Below are 13,315 nucleotides of genomic sequence, written 5' to 3'. Positions count from 1 at the left end.
ATGTCTAATGCACGTTATGAGGCAACAAATAGAGTGAACCAATTAGAAATGGAAGAAGACCTTTGACAGGTCGTCTCGTCTGTGCTGTGTAGCAGTGACCTTTGAAAGGCATCAATGACTTCCAAGTCGTTGGCGTTATGCAATCAATAATTCAACATTAAAAAAAAATCCGCACTTTCCAAGAAAATTAACTTTTAAGACATCAGAATCAGACTTCTGCATATTTCCTTGGAATTGTATTTTTTTAAAAAAACATTATGGAAATATATTGGTAACGTTCTGCAGGAAATGAAACGTCAGATTTTTCGTCCTTAACATGTGGACCTTTCTTTATTGATTTTCTTAAATTTACACGTACGACTTGAGTTTGATTTTCATTACAGATAATTAATCAATTCTTAAACAATTATTTTTTTTAAAAAAATGTAAAAACAAAGACATTATTAATATTATGGAATCTAGTCTCTGAATTAATTTGATCAATTGTAAATTTAATCAATTATTTGTGTATAAATAATAATTTATCATAAATTAATTTATGAATGCATTTTGCATTTTCTTTTCTCATGTATTTACAATTAACGATGAAAGTGAGCCGAATTTTGAATCAGATAGCTTGAGCATCCCTAACTTCTTAATTATCAAGCATGCAATTGTTCATATTGTGAGCTTGAAAGAGTGGTGATGTTGCGGCTGAGTGGCCAAATAACATGAAAAATTAGTTCCAATTAATGCTGAATATACAGAGTGCTGCAATAAAATCATTCTATCAGACACACTAATTATCACTAACAAAATTATTCAAACAAGTAATGCATATATATGCATCGATAGGTATTTCAGCTAGAAACCTTTGTCTTGAGGCCTATACTAACGCAGCATGCTAACTAGCTTGCTTCTCATCGCCCCTCTGGGTTCATGATCTCAGAGAACACAGCACCAGACATCATTTTCTCCGACTCGTTGCTTAGAAAACTTTGTCCGTCGCTGCTGCTTGTTGTTGCCATTTCCAAAATGCGGGAATTCACAACTAGTTCACTGCCAGTACTAAACAAATCACTGCTGTCATCGATTGAGGAGCCTTTCAGAGGAGTCTCTATGTTAACTTCTTTCTCAGTTTGGGCCACTTTGACATTCTCTTCCGCGCTCTCTTGCAGTTGTAATGCAAACTCAAGGCCCCAAACCACATCCGTCATCGATGGCCTTTCGATTCCATTCTCGAGCAAGCATCTCACTGCAACATCAACAAAGTTTTTCAGACAATCTGGTGAGATCTTTCCATCCAGATACGGATCAATGATTTCATTAATCGTTCCGTTGCTGTGGCTTTGTCTAGCCAACTCTGCTAGACTTGCTGGCACTGCTGATCGGTTTATTGCTGGTCTAGCACACAATACCTCGAACAACACAACCCCAAATGAGTAGACATCAGATTTTTCTGTCAATTGCTGGCGTTGACAATATTCGGGATCCAAGTACCCTATGCTACCTTTCACAACGGTGCTCACGTGGCCCTTCGATGTGCTCGTAGGGCCTGTTTTGGACAATCCGAAATCCGAAACTTTGGCCACCCATTTCTCATCCAGCAGGATATTTGTTGTCTTCACATCACGATGAATGACAGTGTGCTTGGCACCTGTGTGAAGGTAATCCAACCCACGGGCAGCACCGATGCAAATCTCTAGGCGCTGAGTCCATGAAAGTGGAGGATTATCAGTTCTGTAGAGATGATCACGAAGCGTCCCCCGAGCCATATAATCATACACCAGGATCATCTCATTATTCTCATTACAGTAACCAATTAGAGAAACCAAATGGCGGAATCTAAGCTGGGAGAGCATCTCAATCTCTGTCCTGAACTCGGTTGCACCCTGCCGTGAACTTGGATTCAATCGCTTGATCGCAGCACGATTGACTCCACCATCAAATAATCCTTTGTACACGTTACCGAAGCCACCAACACCAATAATGAATGAATCGTCGAAGTTGTTTGTAGCTGCTATGATCTCAACTAGCGAGAAAAGGTAGCATAGATCAGAAGGTAGAGATGGCCTATGGGTCTTTGTTGACTTTCTCGAAGAGGAAACAAGAGGGCTTAAGTTTGAAGCTGCATCACCAGAAACCAGGTCCTTGAATTTTTGGACTCTTCTACGGAAAATCAAGAGAAATAGAACTGAGAAGACAGCAATGCCCGCAACAGCAGCACCAATAATGGCGACTGTTCTTCGACTATGCTTTGGCTTTGTTGAGGTCGCGCTAGGAGTATTACTAACGGGGCTGTCCGGATACGTGGCAGGATTTGGTCCGGCAAGATTGTCTGATTTGCTCAATTTGAAGATTTCAGCTCCATTCAACATTGCATCCACGGTTTTAGTAGACGGAATAGGGTGCAATGCAATTGATAAATTCTGTATCCCTTCGTTTCCTCCGGCATCCATCATCACTACGTAATCTTTGTATATGGGAACCCCATATCCAGCAGCCCAAGAGATTATATCTGCGTAACGCTCTGCCGTTTGATTAGCGATATATATTTTAAAGACTAGGTCGCCTTTTTGCAATATAATCGGTATAAACTGACAGAAATGAAGCCTAACAAGATAGTTGAACGTGGAGTGGACCGGAAACTCCCAAGTCATATTGTATTTCTTATTTACAGTAGAATCGGGCCCCATGGTCTTAGCAGTTCGATAGAGGACGTCAGGTGCAGCATAGCGAGTGTGGCTATTATACTGAAGTTGAATAGTGTAATTAAAATGAAAAGCGCTTGGTCGAGCATCCGTCAAGTAAACGACATCGTTTAACCAACTTCGAAACATGCCATTGTCGTTGGGCGGTGTGATCTCTGTCCCACCCACATTTACTCGGTACATGATCTCTAAAGCAGTGTCATTTTGAAGGGGAAGATAGAAATCCTGGTCAAAACCATACATCCCTCGGTCGTCTCCTGCAGTGTAATAAAGATTGGTGGGCATGGATACGATTTCAATCCCGTTGATGAAAGCATATGCATCAGCTACATGAGGGCTTGGCGTGAACGTTATGCTCAGATTTTTCTGCTCATCTACAACACTTAAGATGAATTCTCTGGCGTAACCTCGTTCACCACGAGGGTCAGTGTAATGGAAGCCACTGAAGTTGCTAAGCAAGGTATAGCGACCGGATGTGACAGAAAAAGATGCTTTAGACCTGTTGAGACCAGTGTAGGAAGCTGGATTGAAATAGAGGCGAACAAACTTAGGTCCCGTTGTATTGACACGAAACGTGTAGGTGAATTTGGAGTGAGAGACGCGAGCAGTACAATAAGGTACAGAGCTAGTGGAGGCTCCATTTGCTTTGAGATTTGTTGAGGGGCTGCCTTGATCTAGAATGACCACTTTTGAGTTGATGTCTGCAGTCCAGTTTCTATCGATTCCAACACCATCGGCGGATGAACCACAATCGAGCGCTATGCTATCGAGGGGGACGTAAGGTGGTGGTGGTGGATCCCCGGTTACAAGGATGGTGAGATGGAGGAACAGGAAGGAGAGGTGCAGAGGAGTGAAGAGAGATAAGTTTGTGAGAGAGAGAGATTTGCTGCTGCTGCTGCTGCTGCTACTCATTTTGTTTTTGGCCAGAGGAGGAGAGATGAAGAAATCAAGAGGAGAAGCTCCTTTTAATTATATGCTGAGAGGAGTTTAAGTCATGCTATAGTTGACTGATTCTGATTTTTATTCTTTTTTATTATTATTATTATTTATGTAAAATCGTTTTCAAGTATTAGTAATTATAAAAGTCTCATGGAGTAGTATCAATGTAGCATTTGGCAAAGGGGGCAATATATGGAAGACCTTTGAAAGGTCTTTGATAGTACGAGTGGGGCATGAAGGACTTCCAAGTCGTTGGCTGTATTCTATCAACTTTAGAGATTTCCGTGCCTTTAGATTTTTCCATTTGATTAGATTGAATAAAAATCCATCCATTTCTTATTTGATATATGTTTTTCTTCTTTTTTTTTTAGGAATATATAATCGTTAAAGATGTTGCTCAATTTAAGAAATTTGGTATTCCTTTATATTAAAAGCAATCTTAGATAATTTCATGATTAAAATAATATGTTTATATAGATATCTCAGTATCATTAAAGATTTTATATGGTTATTAACTTTAAAATCTATGTTAATTAAAAAAAATAATCTAGATAATCTAGATATAATCCAATATATAATAGAACTAAAATTAAAATAAACTAATAATAGAAAAAAAAGAAATAGATTGACAACTAAATATTTGAAAATAAAATAAAATAATATAAGGTTTAACGAGGTATATTTAATAATAAAAATACCGTTCAAGACTAGTAAAACACCTAACTTTGTAAAATATGATTGATCAATGGTTACCACAATTTATCAATATTGTGAAATATATTTTGACAAATCTTTTTTTTGTAGGGTTGAGTAAGAAAATTAAAAAATTAATTAAATTGAGAAAATTAAAAAAAAAATAATTAAAACAATCGAACCGTGAAAAAAAATCAATTAAGCCACTTAGAATAGTTAAAAAACTGACATGTTCGATTCGGTTTCGGTTTTATAAGCCTGAAAAAGAAAAACCAAACCAAACCAAAAATAATAACCGAGCCAAACAGATAAAAATCGAGCCAAACCAAAACCAAACCCATTAGAAATTACAAAAAAAAAATTAAAAGAATATAGTTTTTTATTTTTAATATAAAATAACCAAACCAAACCTGAAACCGAACCGAATTGAAACCAATCGATTGAGTTTTGGTTTTTGTTCTAAAATAACCGAACTTAACCGAAACCGGTCGGTTTGAACTGGTTCGTTTCAGTTTTTTTTTTTAATTTAATTTAGTTATTTTTTTTAATTTGATCTTTGAAATTAGTTAGCACATTCAAAATATTTCCAGCTTGAAAAGAAAAGGGAAGTTGATTCGAAAAATATAAAAAAGGAAAAAGAAATAATAGGGAATAGGGATGTCGCCGTCGAGTGGCCAAATAAAAAGAAAAATCGGTTCAGATCAATGTTGATTGTGCTACTGACGCCCTGGTGGTGCGGTGAATCCTCAAAACTTATGGTGTAGACTTTCTGGAGTTCATGCTGTCGTACTTCATTATCAAACAAGTAGATAGATTGTCGTTGAGGGAAAGTTCATTATGCAAAAATACGATTGGTTGAACAAAAAAAATATATAAAGGGTCAATTTTTAAAATAGGATGCCCACTCCACCATATACAAGTCGCTGGTAAAGTTTCATGTAAATATCCAATGCACGTTATGAGGCAGCAAATTGAGTGGACCCATTGGCCATGGAAGACCTTTGAAAGGTCCTCTGTATTGTGTCGTCGTGATCCAGGCATCAAAAACAGTTGATATTTAGATTAAGTGGAATTATATGTGTTATTAAGTGGAAAAAAAAACTATAAACAATAACTAAAAATAAAATTAAAAAAAAATATATAGATTAAAATATTTAATTTTATAAGACGAGACATTTATATGATTGTGTTTGCTAAATTTATTGATTAAAATAAGCTTTTTATTCAATCAAACGATAGTAGAAATAAATATACACACATTAAATTGATTGAATAAAATAAAAGAAAAAAAAAATAATATGCAAGGCTACATAAATTAGAAATATTATTTGAAAATAATTTTTTTTTTCAAAAATAAAATTCATCTACACAATTAAAAAAAATTATAGATAAATCAGAAAAACCTCCTCAAAAATTAAATGCATAATTCAAAAATAATTGTCATTTCAAAGAGGTTCTCTAAACAACATAAAAAAGAGGGTATTAATCTAAATATAAATAAAAACAATATTAAAAATACATATAAAAAAAGAATTACTTTTAAAAAATAGAAACATAAAAAACAAAAACAAATGCAAAGGTTAGGCGTTGCTGGACCTAGCAAGCCAAGTCAGCCTGCTTGACCCATTTTGTTAGGGCTCATGCATGTTAACTCTTTTTTTTTTTGTTTCAAATTGTTTATGAAAAAAAAATAAGATGATGTGTCGCCAATGGGCTATATTTTTTTTTTCTCTTGCAAAAACATTGTACATGCATGCTTTTTCAATGCATTTTTTACATAAAAATATTAAAAGTTTAAATTAAAAGGCTCATGCATACATGCAATTAAATAAATCAACAACTATGTGAATTAATAATCGTAAAAAAAGATATTGATGATAACTAAAAATAAAATTAGAAGATTTAGATGTGTTAATAAACGGAATATTAACCGAGTTGAGTTTTTTGAATTTGTTTATTAAAATTAATATTTTTATTCAATCAAATAATATTAAAAATAAATACACATATTAAAATAAAAGAGGAAAAAAAATATTATGCAAGGTTATAAATATTATGTTATCTGAAAATAAATATTTTTTATTTTTAAAATAAAATTCTTGTATACAAAAAGATAAAATAAAAAATTGTTGATTAATTAGAATGAGTTTTTCAAAAATTAAATACGAACAACACTATAAAAAATAATCTCTATCCTAAAAAAATAAAATTAACAAAAAAAAACCACAAATGAGGGATATTAATTAAAACATAAATTTAAAAAATATTTAAAAAAAGACACATAAAAAATACCAATAGAAAAAAGCAATATAAAAAAAAATGTTTAGTTATTGTGGCTTAACTCATTAAACTTATGACCCGAACAATAAATTTAACTTTATCAGGTTTAATAGTTTTTCCCCTTAAATATATATTCAACTGTTAACATAAAAAGATTAAACCCGTGACCTGGACCATAAACTCAACCGGGCTTAATATTTGTTTCCATTAAATTTTAGAAAAAAACTAAACCCTTTATATGGACCATGAACTCAACTGGATTCAATAAATTATTTTCCTTTAAGTTTATATTCAACCTTTAAAATAAATTAAAAACACACAACACGATTAAAAAACAATTTATATCCAAAAAATAAAAAATAAAAAAAATTACAGATAAATGATATTAATTGAAACATAAATTTAAGTTATCTAAAAATATATATATAAAAAATACCAATAAAAAGAGGCAATATCAAAGAAAAAATATCTAATTATTATGGCTTAACTCATTAAATCCATGTTTCAGTCTATAAACTCAATGCAATATTTTTTTCTTTAAAATTTATATTTAACTTAAAAAAAGAAAATTAAACCCGTGACCCGGATCCCATCTGAAACAGGTAAAGTATAACGCTGTTGATCCACGCTAGCATGAAATTGATCTCTTGTGATGTCATTTAATTTCATGTATAGGAAAATATGAGCTAAGCAGTCAACCATTGCCACATTCCTCACCTTTCTTAGCTGCTTGCTTTTATATTTGATTAGATAGACAGCGTTAAGAAGAGATAGCTAAAACTAAGAGAGATACCATGAAGAGCCTTTCCTTGTCAGCTCTAACATTGTCGTCGTTGTTGTTGACGATGATGCTGCTCAACACAAAAAGTTGCGGTGCTAGTATTTCACTGCCGGAAATAGAGGGTGACGTCCCCTTGTACTCCATAGCTGATTCCAACATCGATTTGGAGTTCATGATGGATTCTGAAATCAACAGGATTCTTAATGCTGGCTCTCGCCCTGTTGTAGATGGTGCTTTCGATCCAGAGAAACCAGTGTTTGGTGGCGGCCCAGGTAATCGATACAACTTGGGTAAGGGTCCTGATGGTAAACCGAGTTGCTGAATCCGTACAAATGCGACTGCAAATAGTTTCTCTCATGTACTAGCAGCAAGGTTGTCAATTCTGTTTTGATAGGTATTTTATTTTTCTAATTAGAATGGAATATTTCAGTTTTGAAGTATTTTAACGTGCTGTTTCGGGGTTGTACTGTTTATATATATAATTATAATTCAAATTCAAGATAAATTAATTATAAATTATGCAATACAAATACAATGCTAAACAAATATAATTTTAAAATTTAAAATATTTCTAAATAGTCAAGATTAAATAGATTTTTAACTTAAAGTAATTCAACTTAAACAAAATATCAAAATATTATGAAAGTAAAATATTTTAACAAAAATATTTTAAATATAAAGTTAGGTCAATATCATCAAGTGGCTAATGAAATCTAAAACATCTCTTGTTTTGCTCAAATTCATACAAAATATAAACATGAAAAAAACAACATGAATATAAACCATATGTATTAGTGATAAATCTAATTGTAAAAAATTAATATTATTGTTAATGAAAATAGTAATAATAATTTTCAATATTATTATTAATATCATTGCTATTGAAAATAGCAATGAAAAAAAGTTTTTTAATAATCGGATGGTTTAATTAATGAAATTAAGCAAGGTTCAATTTGATTCAATAGCTTTTCAAGAGCGAAACGGAACATGTGGAATGAAACCGGAACTTTTCGGGCGGAATTTAACCGAAAAATCCGGAACGAACCAAGATTTAAAATGAGATGAAATTTGTTCCGTTTTATTCCATTTTTTGAATTGGTACAGAATATTTCAGCCATTCCGGACGGAACGGAACGGAATTGACAATCTTGACTAGCAGTTATTCCACGCCTATTTAATTTTTAGGGAGCTTGTTAATTCCCTTTCTACTACTGTCATTATTATCTATTGGAATCGAGTGGGTGTCGAATTGAATCATATAGTACTCATGGTAGATTATATTTTGCGTTAAACTTCAAATTACGTTACTTGTGGTTGAGAATTCAATATATAGATATAAAGAAAAGTGTTGTCATGGAGAAGATATAATCACACACAAACCCTTGCAGAGGCTAGGGAGACAGGGGGCCATGGCCACCCCTGAAGCTTAAAAAATATGTTTCTCTCATTTAAAACAATTTTCATTGCTCGATCACTAATACCAACTTACTGTAAGTTGTCATCCATGGTATGCAATTATCATGAATATTATTCGGTCTCTTTTGCAGCAGAATTGGTGAAATTCTAGGGTAATAAACCTTCCTAGAGAATATAATTTTTCAAAATGAAACCCAATGAAAACATTTATGAAATGCACATTAGATTCATTATCTTCGTTAATGAACTAATTAGCCTAGAAAAAAAGATCAAAAATAAGAAAATAATTGGTAAAATTCTAAGGTCTTTGCCTAGGGCTTGGAACCCAAAGTCACAGCCATAGAGGAGGCCAAAACACTCAAAACACTTATAAAAATCAATTAATCATCATGAGGATATAAATGGATATGATGATGATATAGTCATTATTGCCAAAAGATTCACAAAGTTTTTAAGAAATAAAAAGTATGACAATCAAAGAATTTTTATAAGATAAAAGGATGATAAAGAAGAATCAAGCAATAGAGACACTATAATTTATTATGAATGCAAGAACCTGGATAATGTGAAGCATGGTTTCTATAATATAAAATATAAAGCTAAATTTTTTCAAAAAAATAAAAAAACAATGAAAGCAACTTGACGAGGATAATAGTGTTACCTCTTTAAAAGATAATGACTAAGTCTTGGAAAAATTAACCAATTAATGTTTGAATGACTCAAAAATTCATTCAAAAAACATTAACTTGTTGTATTTTTGATGGAATTGCTATAGAATTTTTGTTATTTATTTTTATCTTTTCCATTCTGTCAAAAATTACTAATGAAAGAAATTTCATCACAATTTCTATCTGTAATTGTCAACAAAAATATTTATATCACTATTTATATCAGAAAATACCAATGTAATATTTTTTACTGATATTTTCATTGTTATTTATTAATTTTTTATTGTAGTTAGAATGAACTGCTATATATCATATCGTAAATTTTTTTATTTTTTATTTTTATTTATTTTATATTGATAATTTTTAAAAAAAATCATTTCAACTAAAAAAAATTTAAATTATTAAGTATGAATCGATTACGAGATCAACGTTGAACTAAATCACTAAAAGAGACCATTGTATTTTAGAATAAGGAAGATCAAAGGAGATGCTTGGGGGACCAAACACATGGAAGGTACGTTCACTAAATAGCATATAAAAGAAAATAGATGGCATTATTTGGTTTGGAGGCAAGACAATGCATACAATGTAATATGAGATGGTACACGAGACAGAACACTACGGGTGGAACATAATTTTTTATCTCTGCCTTTGGATGATACAATAAATACAATAAATATTTGGGATATTTTGGTTGTAGCACATAAAACTTAAAATTTTGATATAATAACACAGCTTCAAAAATAATTCGTGAAATAACACAATTTAGTAGATGTCATGTTTTGAAAAACATGATATTAAATATATGTTGCATTTTAGAACTGAGATAGCCTTTAAAATGCATGAAGTTGCTAAAATATTCGGGTAGCCGAAGTAATCTGATTATTTTCTAGAAATTCTAGAATGTGTTCAACATCTTATAAAATGCATTTCCTTTTCATATTCAAGGACATATGGATGCATCACAACATCCTTTGGCATATCAGTATCCAAATATATCATCATAATATCATAATTTTTACCCTTTTTGACATGTTTGTTTTCTTATAATTTATGTGGTTTTAAAGTAGCTTGTAAATAAAATTTCTTTTGAATTTATAAGGAATTATAACAATTGTTTAATGGTTATTTGGTTTATTAATCATATAATTATTTGGTTCATGACAACTATAAATCCAAGAACTCATCAATATTTAAATTAAGATTAAACTCACCATACAATCTTCTTATCTTGTTGAGTTTAATTTTAATTTAAATATTGTTGAGTTCTTGAATTTTCATAGGATGTTGTGATGTATGCATATGTCCTTGAATACAGAGAAAATGCATGTTATAAGATGGAGAACACATTCTGAAAATTCTAGAAATTTTAGAAAATGGTTAGACCATTTTGTAAAACTATTAAGCACATTGGATGATTTGTCACTATACAATAGCTAGATGTCATGATTCTTAAATATAATATCCTTAAATGTCACAATTATAAATAGTGAAATATACAAATTATATTATTTTACCTATTGTTTGTCAAATTATACTATTCAACCAATATTTTTAATTTATTATGCTAATTTTTTTAAAATCAAATTTTTATTGTGTTTTTATATGCATTTTTATGCGTGTTATGTTTGATACATGGTTTTGAGACTTCTTTCATTATATTATCTTTAATTATTTATATTGTTTCCACTCAAAATGAAAAATACTCAATACATTATGCATGATTTATATTTTTTTTATTTTTGATAAAAATATTTTTTCCCTTGAAATCCATAAAAGTTTAATATCAAATTTTTAAATAATTTAAGAAATTTATACAATATTTATGATACATTTTATAAATTAAAATATTAAATTAAATTAAGTAATTAAATCATAAAAAAATCTCATGACAAAAAAAAAAAAAAACACAAATAGGCCATAGAGTTGAGCCCAGGCACGCTAGGGCCAATGTCCATGCACGCCTAGGTCTTTCTCCAGGCCCAGTAGCCTTTTAAAAAACAAAGACATAGATGGGCGATCTCCTTGCGTTCTGGTCATGGCTGTCAACAACATTTTTGAATCCTTATTTTTGCATATTCAATGGTTACAGATTCATACAAAATTAACGGTTGAGATTTGAAAGTGTATGACATTTTTTTGAAATCTTCACGACGATAGATTTACACCAAAATTTCATAATGATTCTTGTTCTGTAATTCATGTATCTTCCAGCACATTAATTTTACTCCTCAACTAATGAAAAAACTAATATGCAAGCCTGCACATATTAGAAATATTATTTGAAAATAATTTTTTTTATTTTCAAAAATAAAATTCATCTATACAAAAGATTCAAAAAAAATTATAGATAAATCAGAAGAACCTCCTAAAAAATTAAAAAAAATAATTAAAAAATAATTTTCATTTCAAAGAGGCTCTTTAAACACATCAAAAAAAGGTATTGATCTAAATATAAAAAAAAAAAAAAAAAATTAATTTTAAAAAAATAGAAACTCAAAAAATAAAAACAAAAACAAAGGCCAAGCATTGCTGGACCTAGCAAGCTAGGTCAGCCTGCTTGGCCCATTTTGTTAGGGCCCATGCGCATTGACGTTTTCTTTTTTGCAAATTGTTTATGAAAAAAACAAATAAAATGATGCGTCATTCGTTGGTTATATATTTTTTTCTCTTGCAAAAATGTTGTACGTGCATGCTTTTTTGATGCATTTTTTACGTAAAAAGTTTAAAGTTTAAATTAAAAAGCTTATGCATTCATGTAATTAAATAAATCGATAACTATGTGAATTAATAATTGAAAAAAAGGTATTCATGATAACTAAAAATAAAATTAGAAAATTCAGGTATGTTAATAAATGAAATATTTACTTGGTTGTGTATTTTTGAATTTGTTTATTAAAATTAATATTTTTATTGAATTAGATTTGGAGTTCATGATGGATTCTGAAATTAACAGGATTCTTAGTGCTGGCTCTCGCACTGCCGATACAACCGGAGGTACTCAAAATCCTTATAAAGCATTGTTTGGTTGCGGTCGTTTTAAAAAGAACTGCTTGTCGGTGTACAAACGCACCTGCTAGTTTCATTAATCTACTAGCAGTTATTCCATGCCCATGCGTGATGGAGGGAGGTCTCTCTCTAATATGTACTCTTTTTTTAGGGAGTTTGTTAAATTCCCTTACTACTACTGTTATTATTAGCTGTTGGATCGAGGGGGTCTTGAATTGAATCATATAACTCTCATGCTAGAATAAATTTGCGTTAAACTTTAAATTACGTTAATTGTGGTTGAGAATTCAATCTCGTACCCCTAATTTTTTTTTTTTTATGGCCAAGGTTTTGATTTTGAATTTCTTCAATTTATCTTTAACTAACTCCTAAACTTTGATTTGCTTGTAATTTCACCCCTGATTTCATCTGATTAATCTTGTAAAAATTAAGTCTGTCTTTCAAAATTCAAATCTTTTCAATTAAGCTTTCAAACTTAGTTTTTCACTAATTAAGTCCTTCGTAATATTAAGTTGACCTATTAAAAGTCTAATTAAATCCTTGCACTTAATTAATTTTTTTAATTTTGGTCTAAATTAATTTATAAACTTAATTCAACCTTTAATTAGACCTATGATTAAATCAAATTAACTTATTAAAAATCTAATTAGGTTCTCAGACCTAATTTTTATGTAAATGTTTCCAATATTCATTTAACTTAGCCTTGAATTTGCATTACTTTTCATATTTAGGTCTTTAAAGGGTGCAATTGAGTTTCTAAAAAGTTTCAAAGATCCAGTTTGGTCCCTCCATCTCTTATGTATACATGTAGATCCCTCTTTTTTATATGTGTATACAAT

The 13,315-nt window shown here is 30.9% G+C and overlaps 1 protein-coding gene and 1 long non-coding RNA gene across 2 annotated transcripts in view; one reads left to right on the top strand and one right to left on the bottom strand.

The window, feature by feature from the left end:
* LOC140954873 (uncharacterized) overlaps positions 1-12,743 on the top strand; it is an 85,688-nt gene extending 72,945 nt beyond the window's left edge. Inside the window, exon 2 of the long non-coding RNA XR_012168492.1 lies at positions 12,390-12,743. This is a non-coding gene — a long non-coding RNA (uncharacterized lncRNA). The remainder of the gene's footprint in view (positions 1-12,389) is intronic.
* Positions 783-3,697, bottom strand: LOC118042697 (receptor-like protein kinase FERONIA). The gene has a single exon (XM_035050415.2). It carries the CDS (start codon positions 3,600-3,602, stop codon positions 900-902), a length of 2,703 nt encoding a protein of 900 aa, XP_034906306.1. The 5' UTR covers positions 3,603-3,697; the 3' UTR covers positions 783-899.
* Positions 12,744-13,315: the final 572 nt, after the last annotated feature.

This window comes from Populus alba, chromosome 17, assembly GCF_005239225.2.
Source record: "Populus alba chromosome 17, ASM523922v2, whole genome shotgun sequence".
Lineage (NCBI taxonomy): Eukaryota > Viridiplantae > Streptophyta > Magnoliopsida > Malpighiales > Salicaceae > Populus > Populus alba.
This window is presented reverse-complemented; position numbering and strand designations above follow the sequence as displayed.